The sequence below is a fragment of the Cyanistes caeruleus genome, chromosome 15 (assembly GCF_971803275.1).
Source record: "Cyanistes caeruleus chromosome 15, bCyaCae1.hap1.1, whole genome shotgun sequence".
NCBI classification, from domain to species: domain Eukaryota; kingdom Metazoa; phylum Chordata; class Aves; order Passeriformes; family Paridae; genus Cyanistes; species Cyanistes caeruleus.
The window spans coordinates 7,618,992-7,638,529 of NC_141715.1; the positions used below are offsets into that span (position 1 = coordinate 7,618,992).

The following is a 19,538-nucleotide window of genomic DNA, read 5'->3' on the forward strand; positions in this document are numbered from 1 at the left end:
CATTGACTACTTCAAAGTTTCTCCTTTTCAATCTGAATTCTTGATCCTACAGTCTAATCCTGTAAATCTGCTTTTGATTCAATCTAGTAAAATTCTTTTTGATTTCCTTGATTAAGGATTGTAGGGTCAAAGCCTCTGAAGTACTGCTGAAGGCTTTGAAGTATAAAAGAGGCAGAGCCAGGGCTTGGGGGACTAGTAAAGGGACACCCAGGTTCTCGCATTGAGGACTGCAGTCCCTGCCAAAGGTGACTCCATGCTTCCCCAAGCCTGTGGCTGCAGAGCTAATTCCATCCCCTGCAATCTGAGGGAGCTGCTGAGCAACAGCCTTGTTCAGCAAATGCAGAAAGCTCTGAAGCTTCCCAATCTCCCCACACCAGCTTGCTGTGGGAAGGAGCTTGCTCTGTCACAGCCAGGTCTGTGCTAGTTATCCAACAAGCAGCTGTCTCTGAACCCCTCCTGTCTCGTGGACACTTTTGTCCTGTGAATTTCGATTAACTGTGTCAAGAAGCACTGGACCAGGATAGCAGCAATGAAAATTATTAGGAAAAAAGAGAGACTGTCAAGGATGGCCTTAATTTATTTTGACTTGAACAGTGCAGTGGAGCACCAGGACTGAGCACACGGTGAAGATCTTCCTCTCCTTGGCTGTTTAAAGCACCACTGGCAACAGCAGGATCAGAAATAACCTTCACTCATAATCAAACACATCCTGTGACTCCTTCAGCTGGCTGTTCTGAGAGGCAACAGGCTGCAGCAGAAGGGGAAATGGCTGCTGCACCCTCCCACAAGTTCCTGGTGACGCCAGGCTTGGGAAACCATGAGCAAAAAGCAACCATTGTGACAAAGCCTTCATCAAGGAAAAGCCTGGGCTCTTTGGGGTCACTGACCTGGAGCTTGAATCAAACAGAATAAAAGGCAATAGGGAATGATCAAAGGGTGAATACTAGTGATAACAACATTCTAATAATTAATGGAATAACTACCATGCCCTACCCACAGCACACCTGTGAAGTGGCAGTAATCAATTTTCTTCAAGATGGCAAGGGAGAAGTAAGAATTGCCAAAGAAATACACACTTTGGACTCTCAATTCCTTTAAAATATGGAGTGAATAAAACTGACAGGGATCATTTTGCTTTCATTGGATTTTAGATAAAAACACTTTTCATTCAACCTTACACAGTGTAGGTGTTATAATACCAGGGAAAACCAGGTATTTCATAGAGCATTACAGGGGTTGCTGAAAATCAGAACTAGAAATAAGTCAATAAGTTGCAAGTGGTGGGAGAGAGGTGGCGGCAGGTGCTCCTCAAGACCCAGGGCTGAGCTGAGCTGGAGCCTCTGAGTCCTGGTGAATGCAAAGCAAGATGTGTTCTGGTAAAAAATTATTTTCGTTATTGGAATCCTTCTTGTTTAAAGTAATTTATGCACTTAGAATCAGTCTCAAGTAACTTTCACTGACATATGAACTGGGGTTTTTCAGGAAGTGCCATGTTCGAAACCTCAGTGGGCAGAGGGATAATGAACATCCTGGTTCACTTGGGTGTGTCATGGAGCTAGGCACAATGTTTGCTCTTGCTTCTGACTCTTCCAAGAGGAAAGTCAGCTCTATTGCTGGCTGGGCTTCCAAGTGCTTGTTGATAAAAAATTACTGATATCTGGAAAGTGCCCCATGTAATAATATAGAGATATGCTATCCTAGGGGGGCTGATCAAAGTCTGTGGAGGGGCTGGATTCTTCATCAATTACAGACAAATCCAAAATATTTCAAAGGTACAGTTGTCCAAATGAGCTGAGAGCTTTATGTAGAGTGTTTCTGATCTGTTACATTATGTTGGCTATGACTGTCATAAGTGTCATCTTAAAATCTACAAACAAATCTTGTGTTGTGTCTTTCATTTCCAGGAAACACCTTTAATTTAAATAGAAAAAATCTGGGTAATTAAGGCAAGCAAAATGCTGTAGTGAGGAATGTGCCATCCAGCTGTGATTGCACTAAGTACCGATGTTTCCTTTCTCCCAAGAAATTAAAGGAGTTACAGTTGTGTTTCAACTCGGTTCCAGTTCCCAAAGCTGGCTTTGTCCATTTCCCACCGCGGCTGCTCTGGCTGGAGGCGTTCAGCTGTGTGTTTATAGAGAGGGAAGGGTTCAGCTGCCTGGGCTGGATGCACAGACAGCAGCTTGGGAGCACCTGAGCCAGCCTGGCCCCAGCAGAGCACCCGAGTGGAGCTGTGCCAGCGTGTCTGGGCTGAGCCTTCCATGGGCACTGCTGCTCCTGCTGGAGTCCTCGCCGTGCTTTTATCCCTCCTCAGCTCAACCAGCCAGCTCGTAGGACCAGCGGTGAGTTCTCCCTTGGGGAAACCTCCCTGTGTTTCATTTGGGAAATAATAAAAATGAAACGTGGAGATTTCCCCTGCAGAGTGGTGGATTTGGAAAAGACAGAAATGACTGCAGCAGTGCTCTGTTAAATGCTCACTGCCACAGGGGAAAACATGCTGTGGCTGCTAAATTTGGGGTGGATTAAAACTCCCTTGTAGTGTAGGGCAGAGTATTTTCATTTGGAGCTTGGAGTCTGTCCAAAACAGAAATGCAGAAATACAGAACAAGCTGTGATTCTGACAACTGCTCAATCCTGTCCTTTCATCCCTTCTCCCTTTGCAGAAAAACAACACAAGGTTCAGTCTCAAGCCCTTGGTCTTGCTTTTCTCTTTGAGCTGAGCACTCATTTCAGGTAAATGCTGCCACCAAGTTCTATTTCTTGAAAACCCAGAAGCCCACAGACTCATTTTAGGAGATTTTTTCTTCATTGCAGGCTTCAGAGTTTACATGAGGGACCAGGATATACTTGTTGTGGTTTTTAGTTACAAAAATATCTTAAATAATGTCTTTTATAGTCTCATAATCTTAATTTGTTGTTGGTCTTTTCTAATACCTTTCAGGATTTATTAGCTGTGTATATAGAAAACACCCTAAAAACTGATAATCTGTAATACTTTTACTCAGGCTGTTGAGTTGATTGCACCTTATGAGACTTGATGACTTCTTAAGTACTTCATTGAAACTACAGCTATAAGATGATTATTGCTAGGTTATTGGCATTAAATATAACAGTAGCCACAAGGGCTTAAAACTGTTGCATGCATTAGAAAGGGGATAAAATATATTGATTACACTGGAATTTATTCACAGTTCTTTAAGACTGCACTGTGCCCAGATGAACTGGGAAAACACTGATAGAAGCTGAGCTCCCATCAGTTCTGCACCAACAGAATCAGGGCCACAAAAAAAGTCTGGGATGGGAGAATCAAAATAACACTAAAGCTGCTGCTGCTGTCTCTCTTACCTACATGGGATGTGGGCTCCAAATTCAAAGTAGAGGGAGGGAAGTACAGCACTGATTTCCTCAAACTGATTCCCAAATGACCAACAAGTCATGGGAGATGGGGTGTTTTCCCCCAGTGAATTTCCTGGTTTTCTCTCTGAGATACATTGTCTTGGCCCCATTCCCTATAGCAGAGCTGCATGGATTGAATGGTCTAAAACCTTTCAGATCAACAAGAAATTGTCCAGCACAGATGGAAACTTGAGTCCTGTCACTAACTTTGAACAGTCAGTGTAAGATCTCAGGGATAAATGACAAGGCTTAAGGGAAACACTGTGCTTAAAGAACTTTATTACTTATATTCTGTAGCACTAATTTTAATTAATAGCTCTCTAATGCTGGAAGATCATATCCAGATCAGAGGGAGTTCCACACACGAGCTCCACACAGACCCCAGAGCTCACTCTGAGGGGCACGATCATAAAATAATTTGTGTGGTTGGAAAAAATAAGATGGTAGAAATGGGAAGGGGGCAAAGGTGTTAAAAATGCAGATATGGATTATCTTTTAGCTCAGTTTCAGTGAGGCTCAGCTGTGGTGCATGCTGTGTGTTCAGAGGTGTCAGTCTGGGTTGTTAACCCAGGACTTTGAATGGAGTTGCATCTGGGGTGTTGAAAATTGTGATGTGATACAGACTGATCCACTCCTTTGTGTGCCATGACACAATTTCCCTGGACCAGAAGGACCATCCAAGGCTGAGAGGTCAATTGACTCCCAGGGACACACAGACTGTAACTTGGCCATCTACAAGTGCTCTGTCACTCTGAAATATCAGCCCTGTGCCTGGCATGAGATCTGAGTTCCCCCTTTGTGCCAGCTGGTGCAATCCAGCACCAAATCAGGACTGCTCTAACTGGAGAGATCTGTCAAGGTGGCAGTAGCAGTTGAAGCTCTATCAGTTTTTTCAGATGTAGGTAGATGAGTCTGTGGTAAGGTAAGGTAAATCAAGTTCTGTCACCTTGAACTGAACACGACCACTCTACTTACAGCCTCAGTATAAACCCTATCAGAACCACATGAAAAAAACATTATCACCTTTTGGAACTGAGTGGGCTGAGGGCTGTGATCCTGAGCTGTCCTGCAAACCACATCCAGCTTTGTTTTCCCTGGCCACAGCCAGCCCAAATCCCGAGAGATTAATGAGCCAAGTTCTGATCTCACTTTTATTTGTGGACTTGTCCCATATCCATCCTATATAAATCAGTCTTACCCTGCTCAGGAAAGCCAGCTGGGTTTTGGTCCCAATTAAGTCAATGGGAATGCTGCCATTCACTGCAGAGTTTGGGTTTCATTTGGGGTTGAGAGCTTTTGGTCTCATTTAACTGTTTCCTACAGGAAAAGGCAGTATTGTCCCACAGCTGAAATAAATATTTGGCATCCTCTAAGCAAGGCAGCTCTCATGTAGAGGTGCATTGCCTTTTCCATAAAAACTGCTGCAATATTTGGTTGGCCAGGATGCTTCCCTTTCATGCTGAATCAAGGGCTCTAATAAGCATGATGAAAAAATATGAGGAATTCTATGTAATTATGGCAACGGCACCACCTGCCTCTAATTAAGCTGCCAAAACATTTGGTTTAAAATGATGCAACGAATTAAAAAAAAATACATATCCAATATTTTGGCAATGCAACAAGAAGCTGGCTTTCCTCACATAATTAGTTTTAACAAAGTGTTGTTAATCTGATTTTTGATTAATAGACTATTTAATCTTATAGAAAGCTGACAAGACTCTAATCTGCCTCTAGTTTAAGTTTTTCCACCAAAAAGGCTAAAATTTGTAAGAGTTTTAAGATATGTACTTGTATAAGAAACATTAGATTTTCTTATTATTTTCATTGTTCTTCACTAGAAACCCAAAGGTTACATTCTCTGAATTCACTGAACTTTTAAGCCTTTCATTAAATTCGAAGCCAGAGGAAAGGAAAAGCTCTTTTTTTTTTTTCCCCCTCTTCCTAATTCCTTGTACAGAGAAGTCACTGGTATGAATAATTGGGGGGAGGAGGGATGCCCAGAAACCTGACAAACTCTGCACATTTTAGAGCTGCTGGTCTGCTGGCAGAAAGTATCAGCTTTGTGGACTGCTGTGATGCCCTGGGGTGTTTGGTGGCTAATGGTCTCTCCCCCTAGAAGTGCTTCTCTGGCTGGATTTAGTGACAGTGAGGAGGGGAATATAATGTGTAACAACAGCAAAAGCAGCCCAACCGCTTTTCCAGGACTTGTGTGGCCATTTGGGTTTCAGAGCTGTTAATGTAACCTGGCATGTTAAATCAGACATGATCAACACTGTAAAAGAGCCAAGCATACCAACAGTACAGATGGGTGGCAGATAATGAAAGCAGCCATGGCTGAGCAGTGTAAAACTGCTGATCAAACCACGTTAATATGTGGGTCTTATAATTCTGAAAATTGGCACTTGAATATACCAGGATGCAAACAGGTAACTATGTATTCACTGTAGGTGCCATCTATAAAAACCATGACTTTAGCAATTTGTTTGTCTCTTGCCCTGGGTGCCTTAAATGCATGTTTTTTCCAGTACCTTGTGCCCCCTGTGACTCCATGAAGTGTGTGTAAATACTTTCTGCCAGCTGCAGTTTGGTGTCTGTTGTCTCACCCTGTTGAGTTTCTTTCCTATAGCAGTGTCTGGGCTGGACTACCTACTCCCACTCCAGCTGCAAAGTCCTGATGAGCTTTAAAATTCAGAGGAGTTTCAAGGAAGTCCAAGAACTTGACAGCTCTGGGCTGTTTGTAAAGATGATTGTTAATTCAAAAGATTTGTTTCACTTTTCTCATCCTAAAGTAAGATAATAGCACTGTTCTTGTATTTGGTATATTGCTAGGCCAGTGATGAGATTCCAGCATTTGAGAAAAGGTTTTCTGGTGCAGTTCCCTGCTCTGACAGCAGAGATTTGATGACATGAGTGATACTTCCTTTAGAGGTCACACAGCCTTTATGTCTGTGTGCTCACACACCCTGCAGAGCTGGGTGCAAAAGTCCATTTGTTATCTCCAGGCTGCCTTTGTGCAAGGAGGCTGGTTTTGTAGCAAACCTTAACTCATTTGCTAAATAAGAACTGAGTCGATGTGTGGTACCCTGACTCTCCTGGCACGAAGCTGCAGTGTTGAAACCACCTCCAGACTCCACCTCCTGCCAGCACTGGAGATGTGGAGCGTCCTCAGTAAATGCTTCCTGTACAGATGAGGAGAAGGGAAGACAATGAGGGCCAAAGGTCTCACTGAATGCTGATCAAGTGTGTGAACCAAAACCCTGAAGGGTGGGTGTCCCACACGATCTGCTGAAGCAGCAGGAGTTTGGGGTTTCTCACTGTTCACTGGCACACCAGACAATAATAAAAGCCAGGATCTCCATTGATTCCCAAATCTTGCTCCTGCCCTGCTCCTTCAGAACAACAGCAACAGCCCTTAGGTGGCCACCTCAACTCTATTGCACATTGGACTGGCAGATTAAATGCTTATGACTTCTTTTTTTTTTTTTTTCTTCCACTATCTTATTTATCAAATAAGTTTTCAGACACAGATTTGGGAATACCCTGTGTTTACTTTTAAATGCACTTGGTAACATTTGTTTTCTTAAAAGCTTATCCAAGAACTGAACAAATGGGCTCCTGAGCCAGTCTATAGAAGGAGGTGGCTAGGGTCAGTTTAATATTTGCCATGATTAAAGTACACACTGCTGAGTAAATACAGAGGGGAATTATGTGTTATTTGACTAGCTGCTAATTACGGTGAGCTCTTCTTGACTGTGCTTCCTTTTTAAAAGATGGAAGCCAGATCCCCCAAAATTCTCATATTTAGTTCCTTTGGAAAAAATGGTCTGGTAAATAAAACAAGTATTACTGCTCTAGTTTGTATCATGCTTCTTTTGCATGCTAATCCAAAGTTCCCCTGGGATAATTTGACAAGAAGGCCATTAATGCAAATTTGAGCGTGACCTAGAAAGGACTTATTTTTCATGTACCACATTGTTTCCCTGCTATTGTTATTTGTTCTTCTTTGTTTTAAACTGCCCGGTGTTGCCTTTCCTTATTTCCCTTTTTTCCTCATGATTATAGTAGCACAACTCAGAACAAATACACTGCTTTAAATAAAATGCTGGAGTCAGATATGAAAGTGTTGCATGTAAAGAGCAGAATTTATCTGGCAAACACTAGATGTAGTTTGGGAAAACTATTTTTGTAGGCAATTAACAAAAGCTGACTTTAATTTCTTTCATTTTACTGGATAACTTGTGTGTAAATTTGCATTATAGATAACTGAGCTTTCCTAGCAGGTGTGGTCTCCAAGCCCTTCATTGTCCAGCCATGCCAACTGGCCAGCAGAATGAAGTAAATGCTAACAAACCAAAACTATTGCAGATGTAAGGATTAGACAGTCTCTTTTCTTCAGTGGTTTTTCTCAGTAATTTCTAGGCATAACATAATTTTTGGGAGCTCTGGCTCTGGCATTCATGTAAGTTATCTGTTGTAGAAGAAAGCAAGGAACAGTCCCAAACACTCCAGCATCTCAATGCTTCTGGCTTTGGTTATACCCTGTAAGGAATAAAAAGGTTAGAGCTACCAGCTTCCCTTTAGCCCTTTACAGGTCACTTCAGGGCTCTTACTGTTTTTATAATATAATATATATGCAAATAAAGTATGTAACATTTCCCAAAGAGATCTCAAAGCTCTGTGCCATCTTCCACTAAGTCCTTGAAAAAGACACATTTGCTCACAGTCAGGAAAAGTAGATCTAGCTGGTTTGCAGATAAAATGTGGCTTGTTTGTCGTAGTAGAAACTTGTCTGTCTAAGTCAGTGGGGTTTTCCTGCTTTGGACTGGTAATGGCAGAAGGAAAAGCTTTCCTTTCCCCACAGCTCCCGAGGGCGCTGGGCGGGCACTGCTGGTGCTGGCCCCGGGGCGCACAGCCCGCTCCCGGCTCGGTTAATGGTTCTGCTGTCCGGGTCGATACGTCTGCTTAATATTCGGCTGGAGAGAATGCAAAACACTTCCTGGTGTGGCGCAATGGGGACAGCGCTCTGTCCTGAGGCGGAGGGAAGCTGAGTGGCTCGGGGTTAGGGGTAATTGAAGCGGAGGCAGGCGGAGGTGCGAGCCCCGCTGGAGCCGGGGCTGTGCCGCCCCTGCCCTGCCCTGCCCTGCCCTGCCCTGCCCTGCCCTGCTCTGCCCTGCCCAGCTCTGCCCTGCCCTGCCCTGCCGTGCCCTGCCCTGCCCTGCCCTGCCCTGCTCTGCCCTGCCCAGCTCTGCCCTGCCCTGCCCTGCCGTGCCCTGCCCTGCCCTGCCCTGCCCTGCCAGCGACACACGCAGCCTCTGCTGCAAGAACGCATCCAGCGGCCAGCCCGCTTGACCCCCTGTCTGAGCAACTTGTTTTGCCATTTGTCACTGCCAAATGTTTCTTTATTCTGCCTCAGTCACTCGGTTCGCCACTCATTTGACTCCCTGCATAATTAACTTTGCCAGCCAATTGACTCGCTGTGTAATTATCTTTGCCAGTCGCTTTGGTCTGTGCATATTAATCACGGTGTGTAATGGGCCTCGGGGCAGGCTGCAGCTCGGTGGGGCTGGCAGCAGGTGCTGGCCGGCCCTCGCACCCAGCGGCGCTGCCTGGCGCAGGCAGAGAGCCCAGGGGCTGCATTCGGGGCCTGGCGGGGCTGGGCCGGCAGCAGGGCTGGGACAGCTGCACAGACATGCTGCCACTTGCTGCTTCTCTTCCCTGACCCCAATTTAACTCCGCTTCCCAGCAGTGCCCCCCTCCAGCCCTGCCCCTCCTCAATTAATTGCTCTCATTTCGGGTCTGGTCCGCCCGCCTTTGTCGGCGTCCCCGACACACTTCCCCATATGCTTCATCACACTCGGGCTCTGCAGCCTTTGCTCCCCGAGCAACCTGCGAGGCGTCCACAAATTCTTTGTTCAGCTCCGACTTGGGGGCTGTTTCGGCAGGATGCCTTGGAAGAATTATCTGACTTAGAGTGACAAGTGTGAAGAGCAGTTGCAGACAGTTTATACATCCTCCTCGGGGAAAATAAACCTGTTAGTGTGCGCCATATGCTACAAAGAAGTGGCTCTCGGCCACGCAGCTGAAACACTGGAGCCCTTCCTTGACTCTTTGTCTGCTTGTCTATTTGTCTTCAAAGCAGGAGTCCCTTACAGCTGACACTTCTTAAGTCTTGTTTACCAAATAGCTGTGGACTTTGTAAATAATGCAGATAGAAGTTTTGGATGTTGTTGGGAATAAGTAACATGTAGATTAATCACAGGATAATGTTCTTTGGAAAACTATCTTGTCTGCCTGCCCTGCCTTTCAGAGGGGGGTGTTTTTCTCTATTGGTGCAGTTTGCCTTTAAAATTAAGTTTCATACAGCTTCATTCCCTATTGGATATGCTTTAGCACCAAAACCAAAGACTTCCAATCTAATTTTCCCTGACGGTGTTTTCAAGTTTGCCTGGACGGATAAAAATCCACTGCTAGGATTTTGGCCTCTCTGCATCCTTTTGTAGTGACTGGTTATTCCATAGTCCAGTTATCCTCCTTGCTTAGAGATCCTGTAACAAATTCTTGTAAAGAGCTTTTTAAAATCTTCTCCCGTTGCTCAGTGTTTTGCATCTATATGTAACCAACAATATCGTGCAGACCTTATTTTTCTGAAGTGTCAAGAAATACAAACTCCCAAATGCATTTCTGAGATACAAAGGCACAGGTCCATACCTTGCAGTCAAGAATGGTGTTGTTCTCTCACCTCGTTTTAGCTGAGCTCTCCAACAGGAGCTTTCCAGGTGCTGGGGTTAGTGCAGCTCTAATCTGAGGTGCTTTAGCCCCTCTGCCCAGCTCTGTGCAGCCTTGCTCAGAGGTTTCTCATGGACCTGGACACGGTGCCCTGTGGGGTGAGGGATGTGTTTTGCTCATGTCAAAGGGAGGAAAGTATTCCCCCTCCTCTCAGCTTGTCTTTCAGTCTCCAGCCTTTGCATTCATTCCCTGGCATGTTCCTTGGAGAGCTGGATTATTGTTGGTAGTGGTTTTGTTTTGCAAGAGGATGAGTTCCTTGGCTGACTAATGCACCAGCAAATCAAGTGCCCTCACCTGGTCTTCCTTTAACTTCCACATAACGAAAGGAAAATGTGCGATCCTATCTCAGCTGTCCTGTGCTCTCACGCCTGCGTTTCAGTCTGGGGCAAGATAAAGGAACTCTGCTGGGAAGAGATCTGAAGTTTGCAATCTGGAGTATTTCTTCTGAAGTTTAGCAAGCTTTTTTCTTTTTCAGAAAAAAAAAATAATGAGTTCATGTGTGAAGTATGACTGCTGTTTATTACTTTTTTTTTTCCTGAAGTGTCTCTGCTCTGCCTCTCCTGACAGCTTTGAGCTGCAATAAACTCACTCAGAACTGCACCAAGAGCCAGTTCTGACTGGTGCAGACTTTGAGGCTGCTGAAATTCGATTTTGGCACAGGAAGTGACATGACTGGAGCAAATTCCTCAGCTTGATATTTAAGAGCAAATATAACATCATTGGTGGTTTGGCTCGGGCTGCTGTTGTTTTGGACTAGGCTTGGGTCAGTGGGAAGCACAGTGACAGAGGACGTGCTAAGGCAGCCTCACCTTACCTGCTCAAGGGCAGTCTGGGGGACAAGGGCACAGCTTTGCCTTTTCCCCAGGCCAGTCCCTGCCTCTATGGATGTACAAACTCAGGGCTCCATGCACAAGTATCTCCAGCAGAAAGGAGGAAAGAAACACAGCCCTTGCACTGAGCTTTGGCTAAAGATTAACCTTGCTGACTAATTGAATGCTGGGTATGAAAAATGTTAAAGCTAACAGACAAAAAACTCGGGCTGTGTTTTTCCTCTCCATTGCCTGATGGATGGCAGTGTTGCCACCTGTCAGGGCAAATATTTTTAGATATTAAATATATTATAATATTTTAGATATTAAATAAACCTGGTCTCCTTCTGTGATAACTGAGAAGTTAATTCAGCTCTATTAGAAAAGTCTACAGCACAAAGAGCCAATAAAAGCTTTGAGTATTTCCTTAAAGCTATGTTTCACACCCACCCAGAACATAGAGATAACAGTGTTTACTATCACTTTGTAACTCTGGATGACTAAATCAAAAAGTAATGTCACGTAGCTGCCTGCTCTGTTCCTCTTTCCTCTTTCATTTATTCATCTTTCTGTAAGAGGGCCCAAGGTCTGTGATCCCCTCCTCTGGGAAAAGCAGGAGTAGGTTCCCCTCTGGGGAAAGCCTGGCTGCATCTGGGGAGATGTGGAGGCACAGAATGCTGCTCCTGGGGGATTTCAGCTTTGCTGGCAGAGTGGGCTTTGCTCAGGATTCTGAGTTTAGCCTCCCCACTGAGTAATCCTGCCACCCCCCAAACCCAGTGCAATATCCCTCTCTCTACCAGTACTGGCAACTGATTGTCAGAACGAGGGAGGAAAAAGAGACAACAGTAGAGGAAGGAAACAGGGATGCTGTTGGAAATCATTGGCCTTTGAAGACCTTTTTTAAAGTCTCTCTATTATTGCGAAGATGAGCTTGCTATAAACTCCCAAATGGACAGACAGAGCCTGATGTGCAAGAGAATGGGCCTGAGACAGTTTTCTATTATCTGGGAGATTTCTGTCTTAATAGAAGCTTTCAGAGCCAGCATGAGTGTTGAGCTCTAAGATTATGCCCCCACAGGAACATAGTGTGTTCTGGTAGAAAAAAGCAAATAAATTGTGTTTTATGATATTGGACACACAGAGTATTATTCTGCTGGTTCTCAAGTCACGCAGACTCCATCACAGACATCGAACCTAAACATCTTCTGTGGCAAAAATCAAAACAACTTTCTGTTCTCACTCAGAAAATACTAATATGGAGCAATACCTGGTGAAGGTGGCTCCTGTGTTCATCTCACAGAGCTCTTCTATTTTCTTCTCCTCTCTGCTGCTCAGCCCTTTCTACTCTTATGCACTCATTTTTCTTTTAATTTTTCTTTTGACAGTATCTACTTACTCAACCTGTAAGTGTGAAAATCAATGTTTACATAATTTGAACCAGTTAAAACTAATTAAAGCAAACTGTCACCTTCCAGGCTGGGCTGAAATGGAGAATACTCTGCCCCAATGCACACACACCCCTTCCATCCCCTTCAGCCTGTCTCACAGCAGGAGAAAATGGTAACAAATCACAATGTCAACTTAGATGAAATTCTGCTACCACACTGCTACTCTGTGCTGTGATTTCAGCCATCAGAACAGAACTCTCTCCACATTCAAACCTGTGGTTTATCAAATAGATTTTGTACTTCCAGTCTTGCAACTATTTTATTTACTTTACTACTTTCTTTACTTGCCACTTGTGGGTGGTGCCTCCTTTGGGAATACTGGCCATAGCTTCCATTACTGGCTGCACTATTTATCATAATTCCACATAATTTTATTTTCTGCCAATGGCAATCATATTGTAGCAATGGATTATTTACCTCCTTTCATCTTGAATATGATTTATATATTTTAGACCAGCTTAATAGCTCTTACATTTACAGTGCATTTTTTAAAGATTTTAATCAGATGTATGCTCCAATAATTCATACAAAAATATTTATTTTTCTAGCAAAACCCAGGATTCAATAAAGAGCCTGCCTTTATGTTTTGCAGATTTTTAAAAGAAAAGACTCTCATGAGCAATTTTTGGCATTATATGTTTTTTAAAATCTGCAATTAAGGGGATATAATTACTTTTCACCTTGTGTTCTGTTTGCTTTTTGCATTCCACTTCTGTGCTTGGGTTATGAATCATGTTTTATTTCATAGTTGGAAAGCAGGCTTGGGTGTGCTGCTGATTCCATGTCTGGGCTGTATTTTTGGTAGAGACATTCAGCTGATACAAATCAACAAAGGAGTCACTGAAGCCAAGTTGGTTTAGATGAGCAAAGGATGTAACCTTTGATCTTCAAGAAAAAGCCCTTGACCCTACTCCTTTGAAAAATCTAATTTCAAACAAAAAAGTACATGACTGTCAATCAAACACATACAATTGTCTGGGTGAGGGTTTGCCCTTGCAGGCTTTTTTCCTCCTCCAAGGAATGCAGTCAACAGAATTCAGATAAAAACCTGATAGCTACAAAAGACCCTTCAGCAAAATGTTTGTCCAGCAGTGTTAGAACTTGCCCCTGGATGATGAGTTAGATCCACCTTTGTCATTCCCCCACAGCTCTCACGCAATGAGGCAGCCGATTCCACACTTGTTGGAACTCACTGAGAATTTCCAGCCTGGATCTGCTCCTGCTGACAATCAGTTTGACACTGCTGGAGCAGAGTGGGCCTGGGCCCATCTCTCCCAGGTCACCTGCCTGTGTTCTGTTCTCCTTTCCAAACCTCAGGCTGTGTCACTGATGCAATAACTCTGCAGGCTCAGCCGAGCTTTCCCTTGAACCTGCTCTGTAATTAACTCTGGTTTAGGTTCTTATCAGTAGATTAACTTACTGCAGAAACATTCTCCATTTCCATAGCTTCCAAGCCACAGAGGAACTTGGCCACAGCCTTGGCATTACTCAATATGTCAGCTGAAGTCTTAGAAGTTTTCCAGACCTTTTAATCTTTACTCCTCACATAATATTGTTCCCTTCAAATAGATATCATTCCACCCACAGACACTTTGCCTCGTGGGGACTAAAGCAAGTTGGGTTGGGTAAAGACCCATTTCACACATGGAGGAAAACACAAGAAAGATAAAGCCTCTAAATATACACCTCCATTTAGGAGTACAATAAAGCCCATGCTTAAATCCATACCTGTTGTAATTATTTGTGTTATGAGAGCTATAGAAACTACAGCCCTATTTGTACTTGATGTTGTATGAACATATAATGAGGAGGAAGTGGTGTGTCCTGAAAGACTGCCTGGCAATGTAGGGATACAGACAACAGGGAGATCCAAACAACAGACAGGAGCACGGGAAAGTTGACAAAACCTTTATCTACAGAGGGATTCACTGGCCAAAACAAATTACTTGTTGAACAGCACTGTGATCTCTGTGGGTATTGTGGCATATCCTCAGCCCTAAGCATGTATTTAAGTCTAATTGAAGAAATTAAAGTTTAGCATGTGCTTCAGTGCTTTGCTGAGTCAGGGCCATAATGCTGCCACCAGCCATTTTAACACTGGACAGAGATGAACTAAAGACTGTGTGATATCAGTGACATTCCTCAGCGGCTCCCAAACTGGGGACGTCATGTCCAGCCAGGAGAACTGAAGCCCCTTTCTGTGCTGTGATTTTCAACTCTGATTAAACCATCTCAATATACATTCCCAAGGCCACTGATGTAATAGATTCCTTCCAGAGAAAAAACTGGTAAAGCAATGCTGCCAAGAAACGGGAGCCCCACACTTGGTGCCTGTATTTATTGTAAATATCCTGACTGAAGTCTTTTGTGTAATAGTTTGAGAAGCAGCTTGTTGTTGTCACTCTCTTCAACTGCACCATTGTCCAAGTCTGAAAAGAAATTGGGATCTCATCTGTGGCAAAAAAAAAATCCATCTGAGAAAAGGAGATGAAATACAGTCACGACAAAAATAGCCTGAAAATGGGTTTTCAGTGGGAAAGTAAGTTCCTGGAGTTCTTGTCAAAATAATCTCATCAACAAAGAGTTCTTAAATGCTATGGTATTTTCAGGGTTTTTTTCTGTAACAGTAGATTCAGTACATGAATGCTCATTCCCAAAAGTGGCACTCTCCCTGACCGTATGGTCACAGCATGACCCCTGCAAACAAATTCAGCAGCTTGGCAGCCTTCTATGCTCACCTTACCCTCAGTCAGTTCCCAGAAGCAGCAAAGTTGAAGAGGATTTTTGCAGCTGAGGAGGATAAAACCACTGAGTGTTTGTGCTGGGTGCTCCACCATACCCGTACCAAAGGCTCGAGAGCTCTTCTGCTGGAACCAACCCACCCCTGGTCCCAGCACTCCAAATGTGCAAGGCTCCTTCATGCATTAAAGCAGCTGAAATGTAGACAAAAGAAGCAGTCAGTTTTTTGGTATACTAATAGTATCAAATGTCATTATACTGTTAAAGATCAAAGAAATGGAGCTTGGACCAGAGTTCTCCGTTGCTGAAGCCAGTCAGTGACTTCAGGCTATGGCATCTGGGCAGGCCAGCACTAACCAGGGGGGCACATCTGCTGCCTGTGCCACAGAATCAGCATCCACAGCTGCTCTCCAGCTACTGCTGAAACCTGCGGGCTTTTCCACAGCCCTGAGCACTCACCAGATCCTCACCAAAGCTAAAGATGAGGAATGCCAGGATAAATGCAGGGCAAGGATAGGGCTTAGCCAGCGAGAAGTGCTCCAGACTTTGACCCTGGGGGCACATGGGGACACTGCTCCAGGGATGATCACTGCTGTGGTGGCTGTGGACAGCCACACCGCCCTGTGGCTGCTGACAGACCTCACCTGGTAACAATTATCACAGCGCTAACAGAAGAGCACAGCTAATTACCAAAATTGAGAGGGGAATGTCTCGGTGAAACCGCACAGCTCATTGGGTGAGCCTTTCAATTTATGGTAAATCTCTTGGTGGAAACACCACCGATCTGCCACCACAGGTACCTTTCTAATTAAAGTGACAACATCCCCCACATATTTCTCAATGTCCAGTGCTCTTTCTCCACTGGCAGTCCTGGTTTTGATCTAGGAGCTCCTCATGTGATTTGGTTAAGGGCTGCCTTGGTCTGTGCTCCTTTTCCCTCCCACAGCAGCAGAGACCAGGGATGCTGTGACAGGGACTTGCTGAAGCCAAACTGCTGATAGAGTTTGGACAGTTCTGTTTCTCACTGGAATTAATTCCCCTGTTGAGTCAATAAAATCTGGATGTTAGCACAGAATGTAACACTGAGCCATGTGAGTGAGAGCTGAGAGGGTTTCTTAAGTGAGGAAACCATGCCGGGGACTGTCAGAGGACACAGTTTTTTCTTCCACAAGAAAGTATGCAATTAATCAGCTGCTGATGAAGAAAATATACCTCTTTGCCACCTTTTTTCTTTCTATCTGAGAGTCACATCTGCATGTCAAATGATGATGTGCAAGAACCCCACCTTTCCTTCAGAACCCTGCACTTCCTTCTGCAGCCTGCTGGCAACAGACAAAATGTGGCTCAGTTGTGTAGAGAGAGACAGCAGTGATGAGGATATAGAACATCTGAAGACCAGAGACTTCCCTCTGGATTTTTTCCATGGTGTTTTATAGATTCTACCACCATCCTCCCTCACCTGTGGGAGAAGATTATGAAGTGACAGGGAACAATGCTGTCACACAGCTGGGCGAAGCTGCATCTTTATGTGCTAGTACCAAAAAGTCCTTTTGTGGGAAGGCAGAAATAAGGAGAGATTGGGAGACCAATTCAAAAGTATTCTGGGATTTTTGTGGTTTTGTGATGTTTCTTCACTCTCCCAGGTGTCTCATTAAAAATTAATTAAAATGAGACAATTAGCTGCTACAGAGAATTTACAATGCTGCTGCATCAAAGTATTTTGGAGTACTCACTAAATAAGAGCCAAGTAATTGGTACCTGTCTCTACTGCCTGTCATAAAAACAATGGACATGGTGAGGGTCCTGGAGAGATGTGGTCTTTTTTGAAGAAAGAAAATGAATGCTTAAAAACGCTAATTTTAAACAACATATATAAATTAATACGATTAGCAGTAGCTTGACTGGCTTTTTCGTTCTTTTCTCTTTTTTTTCCCCTGCTTCTTTCCTCACAGTTTTGTTCTGGTTGGCTGTAGAATGGGTTTCCTGGTGAACAAATAAGGAAAGGCAGAAATATTACTTTCACAAAACTATGGTAAAAATGCCCTTGTGCTTCTTAAAAATGGAAGCCTGTCAGCTGGAACCCACTGCCTGACAGTGCCTGCAGCAGTTGCAGGCAGTTGCAGCTTCTGTCTCTTCTGTCTGACCTTGCTGCTTCTCCTGCTAGTTCTTGAGCAGAATTCGGGTCTTGCCTGCCATCAGGACCAAAATCAAGGCCAGCATTTCCCATGTCAAACGCGCTGTGAGTGCAGCAGCAGTCCCTGTGAGTGCAGGGCACACACAGCCCAGCCAGGTCCCCTCTGGCACAGGCATGTCTGATCCCTGCAGGCAGAGCCACCAGCCTGGACTGACAGATCCTGCCAGCCCTCTGCTCTGAGCCAGGATTTACTGCTTCCCACATCTTCAGGAAGGTCTGCCTGCTTCTGCCTCCCCAGCTCTCATACTCTGCAGGATTTCACCCCAACAAAAGGAGGAAAGAAACAGAAAAAGCAGTAAGGCAGAGGAGTGGCAAGAAAGAATTTAGGATTAACTCATTTTCACAAGCTCCATTTTTATTTGAGACTATACCAATTCCAGTTTTCATAACAATGCATTTTCCCTTTGACAAGTGCTTATTTCATTTCATATAGTTGTCTAAATAGTTATCACACTGCTAATGTTTCCAGCCAGAAATTATTCCCCAGTGTGCCAGATCCAGACCTTCCAGTAATTTGTGTATGTAAATTTAGATTATTATTATGTTCACATGTAATACTACAGGTAACAAAATGAAAGAGCAGGTACAAATTATCTGCATAAAAATCTGCATAAAATATTCACATAGAGAAACCTAATTTTTCTTGTTTAAAGAAATGTCTGAACATGTGAGATCTATTAATCAATCTCACTTGCACCCATACAGCTCATATTTATTGTGTGAATCCTAACACCATCTTCCAGTAGTTTGTAAAATATGATCACTGTGAGGAGCTGAACAGAATTCAGAACTGTATGCTTATTTGGTTACTACTCTGGGTCTAAAATGTCTTTTTTTTTTTTTTTCTCATTTGACAGCCAGTTCAAATGTAGTGATCTTGGATTTAGCAGCTCATGACTGTTCAACACTGCAGGATGCTTAATGCAATTAGCAAAGTTAATAAAATATTAAAATATCGGACAGGTGCCTTGTACTGGGGTGGGGGGGAAGCATTGGTCTTGTTTGTTCAGGATCAAACAGTTACATGATCTTGTTCCTTTTAAGAAAGCACTTATTCAAAAAATGGAATGAAATCAAGAACAGAATCAATGACTGACTTGTTATTGGTTGAATTTTACAGTAAGTTTCCCTGTTTTCTACTTCCAGGAAAATACAAGCACAATGCTTTCAGGAAACAACACGTACCTATTTGCAGAAGGGCACAGAAACAAAAATTACGCTGAAAAGGCCAAAGCCTAAAGAAGATTACCCTGGAATATCTGAGGAACAAGCTGGAGTCTGATCTGAACCATCTACCTTTAATAATGGATGGAGGACAGGAAATACAAGAGAGGTCAGAGAGGAGTAAGTCCACTGTTCCTCCTCTCTTTAACAGAGTTGATCCTTGGAAATTACACACTTACCAGCTTAACACCTGGAAAGAGGCAGAGAAACTCAGTGAGAGGGAGCTGAAAAGTATTTATCTGTAGAACTGGGGGAAACAGAAGGCTCCTGCTGGGAGATTGGCCATGAAGCATAAAAGCAAGGATAAGGTAAGTGCGAGTTTGCTTGCATCTTTACTGGAGAACTCACAAGCTGGAGAACTTCTCTGCTTAAGGTGAATGTTCTGCATCTGCCCTCGAGGGAAAACTAAACTAGGCAGTTCTCAGAAGTAATTTCTGTGTTGGTTTTAAAGGAAGATTGGGAAGTCTAAGTGAGAGCCTGTAATTATGATGGGCTGTTTTTTAAAAAAAAAAATAAAAAAAATAAAAGAGCTTGAAAGAGAAATTGCAGTCAGTCTGTCAGGTTGCTTGTCCTCTGTTTCAAATCATGTTGTTCCAGGTTGTATGGCTTTTGTGCTTCCCTCACCTGTTCTATATTTATATCCTTCTAAGAAAAGATTCTACTATGGCTGAAATGAAACTGGAGGAAAAGATAGTTTTAGTTTCTTTGTTCTCACCCTGCCTCCTAAACCATCCACACTGCAGAGGCATCTGCTCTCAGGGAATACACACAGCTGCCTCTGACACCATGCCTTTCCCATGCCTTCACCTCTGGAATCAGAACTGAATCAAGAACAAAAAGCAGACATCAAAAATAGTGTCTGGAAGACCAGTATCACTTGTATCTCTGTGACTCTGTTGGATTCTCTGTCTCCTGAGCAGCCATGGGCATACTACAGGGTGAGCA

General features: G+C 43.7%; 1 protein-coding gene across 2 annotated transcripts in view; it reads left to right on the plus strand.

The window, feature by feature from the left end:
- RASGEF1C (RasGEF domain family member 1C) overlaps positions 1-19,538 on the plus strand; it is a 111,713-nt gene that overhangs the window by 18,434 nt on the left and 73,741 nt on the right. For both annotated transcript variants that reach the window (XM_086851695.1, XM_086851696.1), the window contains exon 2: positions 18,516-18,901. In XM_086851695.1, coding sequence (XP_086707821.1) covers positions 18,878-18,901 — 24 coding nt within the window. In that variant the 5' untranslated portion in view covers positions 18,516-18,877. The remainder of the gene's footprint in view (positions 1-18,515; positions 18,902-19,538) is intronic.